The 17087-nt window shown below is 41.1% G+C and overlaps 2 protein-coding genes across 6 annotated transcripts in view; both read right to left on the bottom strand.

The window, feature by feature from the left end:
- TBC1D8B (TBC1 domain family member 8B) overlaps positions 1-5619 on the bottom strand; it is a 42591-nt gene extending 36972 nt beyond the window's left edge. For all 4 annotated transcript variants that reach the window (XM_062585113.1, XM_062585112.1, XM_062585114.1 and 1 more), the window contains exon 1: positions 5408-5619. In XM_062585113.1, coding sequence (XP_062441097.1) covers positions 5408-5537 — 130 coding nt within the window. In that variant the 5' untranslated portion in view covers positions 5538-5619. The remainder of the gene's footprint in view (positions 1-5407) is intronic.
- Positions 5620-10798: 5179 nt separating this feature from the next.
- Positions 10799-17087, bottom strand: part of RNF128 (ring finger protein 128) — a 46269-nt gene continuing 39980 nt past the window's right edge. For both annotated transcript variants that reach the window (XM_062584545.1, XM_062584544.1), the window contains exons 5-7: positions 14672-14768; positions 13678-13846; positions 10799-12223 (exon numbers count right to left, since the gene is read on the bottom strand). In XM_062584545.1, the coding sequence (XP_062440529.1) occupies positions 12105-12223; positions 13678-13846; positions 14672-14768 (385 nt within the window). In that variant the 3' untranslated portion in view covers positions 10799-12104. The remainder of the gene's footprint in view (positions 12224-13677; positions 13847-14671; positions 14769-17087) is intronic.

The raw sequence follows: 17087 nt of genomic DNA on the forward strand, positions 1-17087 counted from the left end.
TAACCTTAAACATTTTTTTCAGTTATTTTTCTAACATAAAATCAACCTGTTAGTAAACTGTGAATTAAAATGAAAAATAAATCTTGAAGATAATGCAATGCCTAGAAATAACAGTAAGGAGTAAAATCAATAGAAAATATTTTAAGTATGTGCAATACAAAGATTTAAATGAAACAGAAATCCTTTGCATGAGCAAGCAAAGAAGAATTTAAGTAAACCAGCTGGAGTTTAAATAGACTACATTTTTCAACAAAACCTTTTTAAACCAGAAAATGCAGGTTCTTTGAAACCAAAGCTATCAGCAGAAACATAGCATATCTTATATATTTTCCACAAACTACGCTTTTCCAGGTTCAGTGCATAACATAAAGGGAGAAATATATGTCAAGTTAAAATTAATCATTGAAGTACTGCCAAATTACAATGTGGAGACCCCAACTGTAAATCCCTACTGCAATAAAAATATATGTACAAAGACAGGCTAAAGCTTCATTTCAGAAGGGCAAATTGTTTTACAGAGCATTTTGGGTATTAAAAGAGAGAGAGAGAGAGAGAGAGAGAGAGAGAGAGAGAGAGAGACTAAAGCACAATCTTCACTAGGTAAACTAAGATCCAAATACATAATACATCATGAAAAGTCACCATCTCAGTGTATTTAACTTAAAATACATGAATGCCGGCTTGTGAACAAGACTTTTTCCTATTTCTTCAAATTAAGCACAGAAGTCTCTTTTCTTTCTTCTTTCTCCTCAAATGAACCTGATCTCACAACTAAGAAACCTCAGCTTAATGAACTACATAGCATGAGTTGAGATGTAGGTGTTCTTACAGATGTAAAATAAGTTAGCTTAAGCCTTCAATGAAAAAGATTTCATCTCTATCTACTGCAAATTAAATAAGTTATGGTCAGGAGTCAGGTAAGAAAGACACCAGCAACTCACTGAACTAAGCTGTGTATCCAAGCCCTTATGTAAAAGTATCTGTGGCAATAAAGATATTCTGGGAAGTAGGAAAACTAGAAGTACAATTCTGAAAAATGGTAAATATTAGTCTCCTTGTTAAGTACATACAGAGAAAAGTTTCACAGGTATCACAGTGCCTGCTTCTCTTTGCTTCTGTTCAGCTAAAAAGCTATATAATGAAAGAGACAGAGAATTCAGTACAGAATCATAGCTAAACACAGAGGTGACAAGAACTCCTGCAACGTTTAAACACTGCAGTACCACCTCTAAGGACCAAGTAGAGGAGACTACTTTAGTCACAGTTCTTTACTCTCTGGCCCAGTGGTATATCTACACTCTGCAACCATACAGAGAGTGCTGTCTGCTCCTGCCAAAAGAAACAAACACAGATGAAGCTTGCAAGGCTGTTAGGGATTCCAGTACTTTTAATGACTATTTCTAAAGTAAGCCACACCGCTTTTTCACAAAAGCATGTGGCATGGTGCTATAGACCGAACTGGTAAGTGAAAGCAGCTATCCTGAGGACTTGGTGGAGCACAAGCTTTGCATCTTCAGCCTCACATCCAATCCCTCTGCTCTTACAGTTTCCACTTCTTCAGCAAACCATAACACCTCCCGCAATTGTTGGCAGTTTGATTTCACATCTCCAAGGGTGGCGACTCCTGTGCACCCAGAGTGCACTTGGTGCTGTGACTCTGGAAGTTAAGGATTATATCCTCCAAATTACGCCCTAGTCATTTTCCTGCCTTCCATCCCCAGTCATAAACATGCTTTGTAAGACAGTGGCACTATTTGGCTCACAAATACATGCACTGCAAAATAATCTTTGCTCTAGATGAAAAAATACGCAGCACAGATCTTTCAAGACCTTTATTAACGAAGAAAGCAGGTTTACCTTTCAATTCCCATCACAGCTAGGAATCTGCTACAAGTAAGTCCCAGAAAAAGCTCAGTCTGCTAAGTGGCTGCAGGTATAAATGGTCTCTGCTATTTATGTTAATAGGCTATATTTAGGAAAGCCACAGCATAGACCCTTATGTTTTGAAAAGTAAGCACCATTTTTGCTGCATACTGAGCTTAGTCATAGCCCGAGTCTCATCTCCTTGCTTTCCTACTTGCTGTTCCTACTAAAATAAATTTCTGTAAGTTTGTGAAAAGATCACCAAGTACTTTTGAATGGGTCCAATGGAAAATTCTGTTAGAGCGAAGCTCATCATCATCGATATCCACTTCTTGGTAACACTTTAACATGACTCCTTGGACAGACAGTAGATGAAGAAAATTCTCCGCAGAGCACACGTGCATTGTGTCCCCTTCCTCCCACCTCCTATTCATGAGCTAGCCAGGGACGATGCAGACAACAAGATATATATTTTAAAGAGCAGCTGCACCAGCAGGGTCCTTCTATTGATTCAGGATTGCAATAATTGCCAAAAGAAATCCAGACTGAAGTGTCAGGACTTTTCCATGCCTTAAGGAACTCCCTTTTTTCCCCAGCATGGAACACACAGCAAGCTGGGAAGACTAGTTGCAACCATGTATTTTATCAAGAAATTTTTCTCTCTCTCAGTTCCATTTTACTTAAATTTCTCAAACAGAAAGGCAAATGAAAACAATGGAAGCAGAAAACAAATAATTTGCTTTCTGATGTTTCAGTGAAAGATCGGTATTTTGTGACAGTAAATACTCATTTATATAACTACTCCAGAAACACCTGTTTTTTAATTAAGCTCCTGTCTAAACTGTAACTAAAGCAACATTTTTGTGACCAACATGCTTCATCTCACTGTAACCATTTCTTAGTTACAGTGTATGCATTCACTATGCAGGCTTTGAGTCACCGTAACTGTGCTTTGGCACACAGGCCATTCCGCCTGCCCATAGCACCTCTGCAAAGACACAATGGCCAGACAGGACTTGGTCACAAGACTGCACTGCTAGACACACAGCAACTATTTGGGGATAGTCTACTACACCGAATTATCAGGATGTAGAACCAGTCAAACAGGTTAAGATATCCGTAACCTTAGGTGAGGTCTAAGAAAGAAAAGCAAATGAAATGTAAACCTAAGCAGGTGCACACCTAAAGAAAGAGAGCCAAGTCTAAGCAAAAACAGCACAAAAATATTGTTACTGACGACGCTTAGTAGGCGATTAGGAACTATGCTACATGTGGGCACAAGTCGTAAGAGCTAACTATCACCAAAGGATTACAAACCGGTTCTGCTGTAACAGTCAGTCCACAAGTGTCATATACACAAATCTAAGCACAGATTTCTTTATAAGCCTGATACAGTACAAGAATTCCCAGCTTTCATGCAAGCAAGCATCTCTGTTGTCATCTATCCCTTTCTCTTCAGTCTGTACCTTTCTCCTGCTACTAGCTGCTTCCTCACACCACATCTCTCCTCCCCTCCTTACACTCTAGATTACTATGTGGACTTCTGCATTCTTGGGAATAACTTGCTACAGCTGCCGCCACAGGTAATCCCCATTACCTCTACTCACCCCGCAGCACTGTTTATCTCCTCTTCCACTCCTATCCCGCAGCCCAGCCTCTCCCTTCCCTCAACACATGCTTGCACTGCTGGCTGCCTCTTTCATTCAGAGCTCCCCAGCTCCTCAGGGCTGCCTGGCACCTCGCACCTTATGTCTCACCAGCTGGGAAATGCTGGTCAGGAGAAACAGAACAAAATTTTACTCGGCACATTTGAGGTGATCTCATAACACAATAGCTATTCATTGTTTTTTCTACAGTAAGCTCTAACTTTGAGTGACGTATAGCAACATAAAATTAAAATCAGACAATGGCAAATTATGTTACTTTATACCTAGAAGGTCTGAATATTTTCATACCTACAATACAAATTTAACTCTTCTTATTCATATTTCCTATCTTAATTCAGAAGCATTTCACTATTTTAGTTTCTTGAAAAAGGCAACTTGTACAGACAAAACCTGTATAAACCCAATACTATGAGAAAAGCTATAAAAATAAAATGTGCAATGCCACAGATAGGAAGGCATACTACAGGAATTATCCCATCCACACATTTTTCTGCACTGTAAAATACCATCAAGGACAGAAGACTAGCAGTAGAGGTCTCAGGTGCAGGAAAAAAAAATCAGTTGGACAAGTGTGACCAGCTGTAAGTATACAAAGATGTTTTTTTTAAAAACGTAACTTCGAAGAACATGAATACCTAATTCTAATTCACGTTAGTTACATTTTTTTAATTAATTCTGTCATACAAGAAGACAACATACCAGCTTGGCTTGCTTTGGTCTCCAAAGATGTCAAGGCAGAGAACAGCCAGCCTAACCTACAACACCTCCATGGTTGAAAAGCATCACCCATGGTTCTAAAGCCAAAGCTTCACATTACCTACTTATCTGTAAATATTATGATATTTCTAGAAGGGCAGGATGGGGAATTTGGAAATGATTTAACATTTCCCTCTTTCCCTGCAAGTAGCTCACATACTGATGAAGGATGCCCTACATTGATCTGCAAGGTCTCTACAGCTGAAATCCTTCAGTCAGAAGTTTGGACATTGGATTTTTGCCAGAATGAATGTTTCAATGAGACAGTTAAACTTCATGTATAATACAATCCACTTAAATATAACTCACTCTACAGTGACACAATTAGAGAGCCTAGAAAACAGAGAGGTGCAACTCATACAAAACCCTGAAGCTTTACTCTTTGCTTTCCAGTGGCATTTCTCCTCAAAAGGGCCAATGAGAGCTGCCACCATACTATGAAGCATTCTAGTTTGAAGAACTAAGGTCTTAGTAGTAGCCAGGGTCCCTGCAGTGCACAATGATACAAACAGACAATAAACAAGAATAGAAATTCACATCTTCAACTTCTCATGAGACAAAGTTTATTATACCGAGGTCAATGACCTGTCAGTCACCTGGTACATCACCACTCTCTCTTCCAGGAAAGTGCCATCATATGTTTATTTTTAAAAGGTGAGACCAGAAACACCAGAGCATGAGCTTGTTCTAAGCAGCCTGAGATTCAAGCCGGAAGAGGGACTCAGAAATAAGCAAAACAAGGCAGACTGGCCATTCCTCCAAACCTCTCCCCTTCTGAGAGGCCAAAAACCTACTTGTGCCAGGGCCTCCGCTGGGGCAGGGGGTCGTTAAGCTAGCACAAGGCGCCGGGCTGCTGACGCGGCGGCGCGGAGCCCTGCGGAGCCGGGCAGGCCCCGCGCAGCCCGGGCGGCCCCGCCGGGTGCCTCGCCACGGCGCGCAGCCGCGGGCCCCATCCCGCGCCGAGAGCCCCGGAAACTCCACCGCCGCCCGCCGCTCCCCACGGGGCGCGGGGCGCGGGGCAGCCCAGGAAGGCCGGGGGCCGCACGGCTCCGGCGGGCCTCCCCGCTCCGCGGCGGGGCGCCTCAGGCCCAGCGAGCCCCCCGCCGAGGCGGCCCCGGTACCTGCGAGCCCGCCTCCGCCCTCCTCGCCGTAGCCCCGCCGCCTCTGCAGCACGAAGTACTGGTTGGAGCGCTCCAGCACCCACAGCTTAAGGGCATTTTTCAGCAGCACCTCCTCGGGCTTCAGCCACATCTCGGCGGCCGCCTCACGCCCCGCCGCCGCCGCCCATGCCCGCCGCGGCGCCCGGCCTCCCGCTCCCACGTACGCAGCGAGGCTGCCAGGGCGGCGGCGGCGGCGGCGGCGGCTGCCGCCCCAGGGGCTGCCGGGAAGCGTAGGCCGCGCCGCCGCGCCCGGCCGCGCCGCGCCGCCGCCTCCGGACTACAGCTCCCGTCGGGCGCTGCGCGGGCGGGCGGCCTCCTCGGCTCGCGCCTGCCTGGCCGTTAGGGGCGGCTGCGGGCGGGGCCGCCGCCTTCGGGCGCGCGCGCTGCGCCGCGGCGGGAGGCTGCCGGCGCCTCCGGCTCCTCCGGCCCCCGGGGTTCGCGGCTAGAGGCGGCCTTCTCCTCCCCTCACACGCCCCATGCCCCTGGGGCCCCGCCCGGCAGCCGCCTGGCGCCAAGCTCGCTGCTGTCACGCAGGGACCCCCTCGCCTGAGGGGTATTCTTAATCCAACTTTTATTTTATTTTTTAGTGAGCGCTCTCACTGTTAGTCAAAGAAGAATTTTAAGTCTTGGCCAAGCAGAAATCAGATTTCAGCCCAAATGAGAGACAACCATTTCCCCAGAAATATTTCTGTTTGCCTTTTACATTATTTTCTAATCAGAACCAAGCCTTACACCACTTCTGAGGCATCAGGAACGCTTTTCTGTTCCTGCAAACAAGCAGACCAAGGAGCAGAAAAAAGTACACGGAAAACTCGAAGGAACTGAGCCGGGACCGTCCACATCACTAGGAACGCCTGACATGACTGCCCTACCTGCTTGCCTTGCTGCTGGGACTCGAGGAACAGGCCTGCCCCAACGGCTGCTAAAACAGGCATATATGGTCAGTATATTTACATTTCACTTGCTCTGGGCTCTGCTTAGAGCTCTTGGTAGAAGATGGCACATACACTATGCACAGATTACAGACTTGGCACTTCTGTCACTTCATCCTTCCTTTCCTTCATCCCTTTCCACAGTCCCTAAGGATTTAATTCCCAAGAACATTTCTGCTAGCCACTCGTATAGCTGTGAGCACAGGCAAGGCAAGTTTTTGCCAAGCACTCACAGCAAGATACTTGACAATGTCTGTCCAGCTCCAATGACAGAAGAAAGCATTTACCGGCATGAAAGTAGAACCAAGTATGCAGTCACACTTAATTCAGTACAAGTCTTCAAAACTGGATGAATTGCACTGGTGTGAGATTTAAAAAAAATCATTGCTTCATAGCAAAATAGCTCCAGTATTAAAATGATTTACCTTTGTGACTGAGTATAGATTTGACTCTAATACTACCGTTTTCATTTTACCTGTGTTTATGACAGGACAGAGTAGGAAGCAACAAGTTTCCTGTTCTCTCCCTTTAGTAGTAAGGAAAAATGAATTCAAACTCATTAACCAACATGTAGTAACTAACAAGAATAAAACATTAATGAGACAAGGCAAACAGCTTCAAGATGTATTAGCAGATTGTTCTTCACAAGGGAATTTGTTCAGTCGGCCCACCTGAAGTGACTGAGAGTCTAACACGCACTAACTGTTCCCGTGGGTATGTTATTACTGTGGCCGTTCCTGGAGATTTACCAGCAGAACTGATCCAATGATTCCTGCATGGATGCTGCTGTTCTATGAGCATTTCCAGAGGGAGTGTTTGCCATTTAATTTTCTTCAATTAGACAAGCCTTTGGATAGGAAACAGACATGTAGAATCTAACACGGCTTCTAATGCTGATGGCTAATTGTATGGGGAGATGACAGACGACCTTAGCATTTCCTACCCAGAGCTTGGCACCTGGCATCTTACACTGGCTGAACACATTATGACATACATAACTTTCTTATTGAAGCTTCAAACTTTGCTAATCAGATGGTTTTGCTGTTAAAAAAAATAAATAAAAAACAAATTCTTCTGCTTAGAAACTATGTCTGTTTTGTTTTCCTCTCTCCTTCTCCCTGGGTTCAAGGTCCTGGATATCTCTCTTACATTCCCTCAGGAGCTGACTTCTTAATCAAATACTATTAAAATGTCCTCTTGGAGGAATTTATTTATAGACACAAATTCTTTCTTAATCAGTGCAGTCATCCTACAGTTTAATCAATGCATTCATAGCAAGAGAGATCCATTTAGAGCTGCAGAATTTTTCTTTCTCTGTATTAAGGGCCTCCAGGAAATGTTATCCCTCAAGCAGCCACAGCCAAGCTATGTAACCAGATGTTTGCTTCTGTCTGTATTATTAATAAACAACCAGCAACAGTGGGACACAGCAGAACAACCTGAATATCACAGTTCAGTCTTAAGTTTCCCTAAGACCCAAAATTAAATTGTCAAAGCCAGCAGATTTTCTTTCATCTACTCCAAAATGCCAGCCATTATCCCTCTTTGGAAGCAGTGCACTATCCAATCTGCATAGGAATAACATTCGTATAAATCTGGCCGAGAAGGCAGGCTATCTTCTGAGCTAATGCATGTCAAACATGGAACAAAATTGCATTAAATCACACAGCCAGGATGCGTGCATTTATTTTGTCCAACTATTAGATCACTTGGTAACTGCAGATATAAAGTCTGAGATAGATTTGATCTCACCATTTTGTAGAGAGTTCAACTGCCTTTTAGACTCAGACTGTTTTTATACATTTGCAGTCCCTCCTGACAATCCCTCTTTTTCTTTAAGCAAGACCTCACTGTTGTAACTACGTTTCTATAGTGACACCTGAAAAATTCCCTCTATGTGAACAAATTATTTTCTTTCAGCCTTGGATTAACAATAAAAATCACACTGCTGTATAGTCTGGTTTACAAAAGCCATAGCAACCTAGTATCAGGTCATAAGGCTACCTGTTCTTCCTCTCCTGCTGAGGAATTCTTTCCCAGGCTCTGTTAGAGAACATGGAAGCATTTCTGAGTGAAACGTCTAGATCAGAGCTCTTTCATGGGGAAGAGATAAATGACAGCAGCAAGTAAACACACAGGAGACGCTTAACCTCTTCTGTTTTCTCTTTGGGGGAGAACAATTGAAATGTCTACGTGACCCAGTGGAAATATTAACAAAGTCAAACGAGGTATACATTTTTACCAACTGTTACCACCTGTAGGCACATTATTTCTAGCATCTTACATTCAAATGTTAGCATATACAGCAAAGCCCAATGCCACTGCATAAGAATTGCAAGCTTGCATAGCTTTTCAGGAGCAACCCTATCCTCAGGCAGACTCCTGTGTGCATCTTGCTTAAAGGAAGTCCATTATGCCATAAAACATATATGCCTACAACATATGTACAAACAGACACTGAGTCATTTCAAGACTGCAATATCACAAACTCTGTTGCATAGTGCTGCGCACAGGTAAGGACTAGAGACAACCCTATTGGAACAATTGCTATCCACAGAAACTTGAAAATACAAAGTTAGCATGCAGTCTTGAAATTCCTTCTAAACTAGGAAGAAACGTAGCCATGTTCTCAAAGGAAAAACCTCTGCTGAGTTCAGTGAAATAAGAAAACATTTTCTCAAAGTGAGAAAGCAACTGATCTGATCTCACTGTAATAGGTTTCGATTGCATGAAATCTGCACTTTCATTTTTAAACAAAATGCCTCTATACCTGGTATTTGCAGAGTCTGCACACACACAAACATGTCTGACTCTCATCCTAAGATGCAAAACTAGAAAAGAAACATTAAGTGTCCTAGCTTAGCAGTAGTCTAAATACTGCTTAGTTACGCACACTGCTTTTATTCCCTTTACAGTACTTCAGAGTTGTTGCAAGAACTTTCAGAATTTTTCTGCAGATCAGCATAGCTGTCCTGAGCTCAGCAAGTTCACAGCTTTACAGAATACATATACAGCATCTGATCCTACTGTAGTATGAGCAAAGATCCTGACTACATTGTTCTGCTACATCCTCCAGTACCAGTGCATTCCTTGAAAAAATGCTCTGTGAAACTGTACTCGTGGACTTGCCATCAGAAATATCAGCAGTAGAAAAAAATGCAGGCTTATTGCTCTTAGAAAATAGTAAATAGAAAGACTTGAAACCTATAAATACAAAGCACCACAGATGCATAGATCAGAAGTAAAAAATTCCAAAGCATTTTTTGACACAAAGAATTGACCTGAATCCCCCCCAGCCCTTTTTTTTTTTTTTTTAAATGAAATCATTTTTCTGTTAAACACAGAAGATCAGCAATTTATTTCATGGCAGCATATTCTCATGAAACTACTGCCTTACTACTTGTACACCACCATTAACTTGTAAATGGCTTTTGAAAAGAAAATAGTTAAACAACCAAATGTTTATTTTTATATTTACTTGTTTATATTTACTACTTGGCTGTTTCTTGCTCTGCTTCACACTTCAGCTGTAGAGTAGAAAGATAATCACAGCTACCAGCACAATACAGCTTCAGAATGAAGTCAGACTACACTCAGACTTACAAATTGAGGACATAACTAAGGCTTCCTGGACTGGACTTAGAAGTCTGCAAAACAGCATCAACATCAGACTGGTAGGGTAGCAATCCTGCACTTCATGTAGTCATTCCCTTGCCTTCCCTATGAAATAAGCTAAAAAAGCAGAAGCATAAGGCTGTAACTACTAAGGAATCTACCAAGGAATCTGACACCTTTTTACTACATTTAACATTGCAGTACTGAACATCTGCAATTTAAGTACTTTCAAAATGCCTTAAGACCAAGTGAACAAATACCTTTAAAGGGATGGATGCCAAAGGCAGACCTGACCATGAAAAGGGAAATGTAACAAGCTGACTGATCCAAAGAGATCATGTAAGCCTGCCTTGTGCCAGCCTGCATCTAGAACAGCAGTTCAGAAGTACAATCAAGCAGCTCACTCAACATCCTTCTGTACTTGCACACCCAGGAGGCCTCTTACAAAAGGGAGGATATGGCTCAAGACAACACATGCCCTTGTGTTACTCCTTTTCTCAGCACACTTCAACCTCTTTTAGTTGCTTAACCTTGATAACCTTGCCCTAAAGCACTCGTTTTTCCTCCTTGTAAAGCACAGCTCCTAGGGCTTAGGTCTCTTGACACAATTTCAGTCCATATGACAATAGTATCCTGTGTAACATTAGCAGTCCTTATTCCAAATAGTTTGATCAAGCACTGCTACTATCGGCCTTTCAAAACTCAGTTCTGGGGATGTGGAATGGGGCAAATTAAGATAACTGAAAACAGCATCAGTTTCTATATAACAGCTAGTACCAAACATTCAATGTCAGTCATAAGCAGGTCATCAGAATATAGTTTTATTTACATTTTCGTTTTCAAGTTCAATACAAATCATAAGTATTTACAACAATTGTAATTACACTACAGATAAGAAAATGCATTGCTTTTCCCCTCCAGATTCAATAGTACTTTATTGTAGACTTTCAGACAAAGTTCTACTAGCATTAGAAATAAACCATAGGTACAGAGATAAAAATAAAGTGCATATGCAAGATGCCCTTAGTTACCTTTGTTAGACAAGGCCATAGACTTAATATTGAGGCACCCAGTGTTCCTCCTGATCCCAATTCAACTCCTCAAAGATGGCAGAAAACTTCTCCAATAATCTGTTGCATTTACAGGACATCAGCTGTCACTGCCACAAGCAAGACAATGTACAGCAATAGTCAGCAGCATTATTCAGATGTTGGATTCTTTTCCTGATGTTGCATGAACAAAACACAGCAGATCCTTTGAGAAGAATACATCCTTTCATTTTAAGCTGTCTTCCTGAAGTCATATCAGACTTCCACAAAGCCAGGACTCCTGCATATTGCTGGTGCTAGAGATGATCATAACACAAAATCAGGTAGGCTCTTTCAGACTGTTTAATATTATTATTAAAAGGTTTGAAAAGTTCCTGGAATTGTTCTTTCTACAGTATTGTGCAAGTCAGGTTTGGCCTGTCAGCCTGAAGCCCTTTTTCCCCTTTAGGACAGTGTTGTAGGTGGACTGGAGTTGAGAGATAAAGAGATTCAATCAGTTTACCAGATACCTAAAGACACTGTGGGCAAATTCCAGTTTGACAGACATTAGTTTGTATTTTGTCCTATCAAATTAGTGCACAGAAATGGTAAAACAGTGTTAAACTGAACAATTGTGTCTGCTAAGTATTAGACCAGATTAAAATGAATGTCTGCAATGAAAATCATAAATCAAAACACAAGGAAAAGAAAGAAAGTCAAACAATTCCTAGCAGAGACAGCTACTACATAACAAAGAATTGTCTCCTTATTTAAAAGTACTCAAAGGCTGAACAGAACCTTTACTGAAGATGGAACATTTGGTTTAGTGTTTAAATCTGATGGTTTTCTCTACATGCTTAAGACAGCTTTAACTCAAGAGTGCTAAAACTAAATTTCACATGGGAGATACAGTTTTAAGTATTGCAAACCATGTAATTATGATTTAAATAAGTCTACTCTCAACATTTCCAAGGCAACATTGCTGTTTCAGTCATCCACCAGGTTCTTATGGTGTTTTTTGTACATGTGACAGCAGTTGGCAGCTCCTTGCAGAAGGTTTTCACCATGTTGCTGGGCATGTTTTTAGGTCCTGACTTCACGAACTTGTGTTTCATCTGCTTCAAAAGTTGGGTTATCAAGATGTGGAAGAACATTCACAGTTGAGGGTTGGGATTCATTATTTACAAGATGTATGTTGTCATCTATCCAGAACAAGAAAAAACAAGTTAAGGCAAGCTTCACTACCTTAAAGAAAACCCACATTTTTTCTTCTCAAGCCTACTGCAGTGGTCTCTTCACAACACTTCCTAAATAGTGGGAATCCAAAGCTATGCCTCAACTACCCCTCTTCCACTGGCCTTCATTAGTTTGTGAGCCTATTAGCTGTTATTTCTAGATGTGTCCACTAGGCTTTGGAATTCACTCCTCACTAGGGTTGAGCAAACAGACTGTACATCAAGTGACAGAAGGCAGTGAAGGCTACAAGATCCAGCTATAAGGAGATTGAGAAATCTCATATGACTTTAAGGGCTACTGAAGACAGGCATCTGGAATAACTCTCAGAGACTAGTTTCAGGATACAGAGTGATTCAGAGAGAAATTCTTTCCCCACAGACTAACTTTGTCAGGCTGACATTAATGCTTGTTTTTGCCACTCAGAGTGAGAATACATATGAGGGCCTGTGAAATCTAAATAGTTCAGATTCACTTAATTTACTTCTAGGAATGCAAACTAACTTTGATGTTTTGCTTAAAGGAAATACCCTCTCTTCTAGTGAGGTGCCTAAGCAGGAGCACTCCTATATACACTTTATTTGCTGGAGCAAGATGTCCCACAGGTGGCAGCAAATCCCATGCTTTCTAGGGATGGCTCCAGTGGGAAATAAAAGCTGACAACCAGAATGCATCCTTTTCACCTCTGAAAGCTTCCCCACTTACTCTTCTTTCCAAGTCCATTCTACAATTCAGCAGAGAACCACACTAGTTTTGTTCTGTTTACCTAGAGTCTTTACACTTTCAAAATCAACTGCAACACTGAGCACATCTTGACAAAAATAAGCAGTAGGAAAAAATTTTTCAGTACATGTGTTCTTGTTTAAAAAGATAAGATATTCGAAAAAGCTAGTAGTCTTTCTCAGTAAAATTTCTCTGTGAAAGTGTTCAAAGATGACTCAGCCTCTGTAAAATCTGAAATTTGGTATGAAGTATTTGCAATTTCTATTCATCATCTATACAAGAGCAAAACTGACTCCCTAGAAGCTTTCTGTAAGTAACTGCTCAAAGCAGACAGATCTAGTGGCAAGGCAGCACCTGCTTATTCACAATGTAATTTCCAAAGAGATGAGGTGTGGGACATCTTCAAAAAAAAAAAAAAAAAAAAAAAAAAAGGCCCTTTGGCCTTTAAATAGCCTCAGATTTTCAGTTCAGTTTTTACTCAAGTTTAGGTTGTGCTTTAATAAAGAATAACTAGCAAGTATAAATGCCAACTGCTTAAAAAACAGGAGGTTAAGATTACTCTGAAAAACAGCAAGCTCAAGGTGTTCAAGCACTATTAGATGTTACTCAGAAAGAAAAAGAAAAAACCCCAATTCATAGCATAACCAATGAAAGTGCAATGCAACCTAACAAGGCAGGTGAGGTGAAGTAATATACTCACTTTCTGATGGTGCATGTTCTTCCAGAACAGATTCATCTGCTCCTTGTACAGAAGCATATCCAGATGATGCAGTTTCACTATTACTATCCTCTTCATTAACTGAAGTAACATTTGATGTTTCATTGGATACTGTGGCTTGCACAGACTCTGCCCCATCTTCTATATCCGCCTTTACGAAAGGGAAGCAAAAATGGTTAAGTTACAACTTTGTGGAAAGATGCATCTTTCAAAGAGGCCAATGCTTTGCAGAGACTGGAGTCTAATGGACTTCAGGCCAGAAAGAGGTTTAAAATTGAAAAAGCTCTACTGTAAACCTCCAGCCTAATAAGTGAAAGCCAGTTACTGCCTAGTTAGGGTGGGAGGTTCAGATGCAGCTTCTGTATTTTTCAGCCAGTTCTTCCCTTTTTTCTGCCCAATATCAGGAAGAGAGATTCCTCCTTCCACTAAGTGCAGTTTTCTACCCTCTAGAAGATCTCTGCCATACATTTCAGCTGGTCCAGGCAGTGGCAGGCAATGGCAACAGTATCTTTCTTCAGTATCTGCCACCATGACAAGTAACAGAACATACATCAGGCATTTCTTATGTTTCCCTACTACGAAGTTGCATGTGTTAACCTATCCTCTGCTCAAGGACTCTGAGTATTTATAACTGAACAAAGGCTGGTTTCAAGTACAGTATTAATTACCAAAGCCTGCCTAAACTTCAAGAAACACCTCTAATTGCAAATAGAGCAATTCTTCCGTCATACATAACAACCAATTTAGATTGCCACTTTGCCCAATGCTTTAGACAGATATCAACTCAGACCACATCAGCTGCAGGATTCACTAACAGGGGTATGCTCTACCATTAGTCATGTAGCATCCCACAGTTGACATGCAAGGTTGGTGCTTATTTGCATTCTAGAGGCAGCATAAAAGAGCTCAAATGCTGTCAACTACACCAGCAAACACTGCTAATGGCATTTGTCACTAGGAAAGAACACTGACTTACCTCAATGCCCAAAGCTTTGAGTATGTCACATTTGCACATGGGGCATGTCCTGTGTTCCAGAAGCCAGGGATCAATACAGTTCTTGTGGAAGAGATGGCTGGTGGGAGAAAGTACCCAACAAGTTAAGTTTCACACCAGAAAACTGTTTATACAGCTGCTGTCAAGGCTCATTTAGAAACACTGGGAATTCATTCATTCTAGAATGAATATACTTATTTTGCTCCAAGTTACAGTTGAAACTAATGGCATGTTTATCACTCACAGCCTGTAACTGTTTTTTGCTTAATAGTACCTCTGCATGACTCATTAAAACACTCAGCACTATTATTTGTGCTACACTTTTTTTCAAACTGTACAATAGGTTCTTAGCTGATAACCAAGACAGGTATTGACATTAAATTCTATACCTCAGTCTTAGCTCTAAGGTCAACTTTTACATGACAAAATGCCACTGTTTCTGTTAAAGCTATATAGAAAATCATCTAATTAAGTTACTTCCTCAAGATAAACCCACTCATTTACTTTATGTATGTAGTCACTGTCTATTCCAAGTGGATAGAAGGAATGTAATATAGTTCAGCCATTAAAGATGCTAATGTGTGCCCCTGTGAAGATACTCAGTTCCAAAGTGGGTCTGAATTCGGACACAGGATGGGAAGACTACTTGAAATTCTACTTGAATTTCCCATCCTCAGCTGCAGCCTACCTATCTCTTCAGACTGAGTAGAACCAACAAGGCAGATGAACACTGTTCAATATTAATCAGAACTCTTCTATGAGACACTACACTTGAATCTTGTACAAGCGTTCTCCAAATAGGCCACTATAAGCAGCACATCCTTTCAGCTGCACTAACAGAATGTCATAGTACATCCTCAGACTTCCTTGACGCATGCCTATTTTAAGTACTTGTACTTAATATTGGTTCATGTGCCTCTGCAGTTAAGTGTCTAGGGTTTGACTATCAGGATAAGAATGCCTTCTGCAAACACATACACCCCATATACTTAGATACCACTGAGGTGACTCACACTAGACTCACAGGAACATCTGATAGCTTATTTCTTTTATGGATACTAGTTACATACTTGCAACAAGTAGGCTCTCAGTGTTGAGGTCCACCACCAACATTCAAGTACGTTCTTGCTGTAAATACCAGTTTACAACTCACATAAGAGTACTGCAGTATAGTTTTGGCAGAGTTTATCAAGCAAGCACAACCATCTTAAGCTAGTGCCTATTAGAGCTACATTTGATCACAAGAGGAATGAAGCATCACAAATATATTTAAAAGCAGTAAGCATACTTTTGAATGTATCCACAATACATTCAAAAGAAGTTACTCTGCTCTTAACTCATATTTTGTGTGCAGGTTTATATCAAGGTTAGGAGGGTTTATAGGGAACTAACAGGCAAAGTCAGCTCTCCTATCAGCTAAAAGTATCTAGAGCTTGTCTAAATGCCTCCCCACCCGTGGGGCTTAATTCATTACTAAACAGGACTACCTACTAGCATAAACCAGACAAGACAACTGAATAATCATTAACACACATTCCTGAAAGCTTGCTCAGTTTTGTTTTATTCTAAACTACTAAGCACTAAAACAAGGAAGTTTGTCAGTAACACCTTAATGGACCAACTTCTTGGTATCAAAACAGCAGAGAAGTCCTATTACTTGGAAACAGAAAACTTTTGCAAAACTGTAACATTTTGCAAGGCTACAGTCATCTGTAGAAGGTGACTCCAGCTCAAATTAGATAACATTTGATAGATAACACTGCTCAGAGCTGAACAGCAGCTTCACTTTTTTCCATCCTTCAGAACTTGATTTTTCCTATATAAAAATGTTTCCAAGTACTTTTTTGTAACCCTTCCCATGTAAAAGCATACTCATACAAAATTTATGTAGTTCACACAGCATTTAACTTAAGCATTCTTGTAGCCATCTCATTTTGGAAGTTTTGCCAAAGCAGTCCCATTCAGGAGGCTTATGCAGAAATCACACTGGAAAAGTTTCCTTAAAACCTAACAAGGCTTCACTCCTCAGCTTAGGAACAATTTTAAACTTCAGGGGCAGTTGGCTATTTTGGTTAATACTTCCAAAAAAGGATGAGACCTGTTAAAAATAATTTTCCAAAGTAGAATCAAAGCTATAGTTATCTACATGCAAGTACTGCAAAACACCAGCAAGTCCAAATAGGTCCACAAATTATAACATTGGTACTACAATACTAGGCTTCCATATGAGCACAGAATTGAGATACAGTAGTAGAGAATTCTAGAGGAATAATAATAATAATAATAATAAGCTCTATTTTGGTCTTAATTTCAGAGAAGGCACACAAGAATAGAACAGCTTTCTTCCAAACCACAAAAGTCAGCATGGTTTAACAAATTGAGATTACCAGGCTGATAT

Source organism: Rhea pennata, chromosome 11, assembly GCF_028389875.1.
Source record: "Rhea pennata isolate bPtePen1 chromosome 11, bPtePen1.pri, whole genome shotgun sequence".
Lineage (NCBI taxonomy): Eukaryota > Metazoa > Chordata > Aves > Rheiformes > Rheidae > Rhea > Rhea pennata.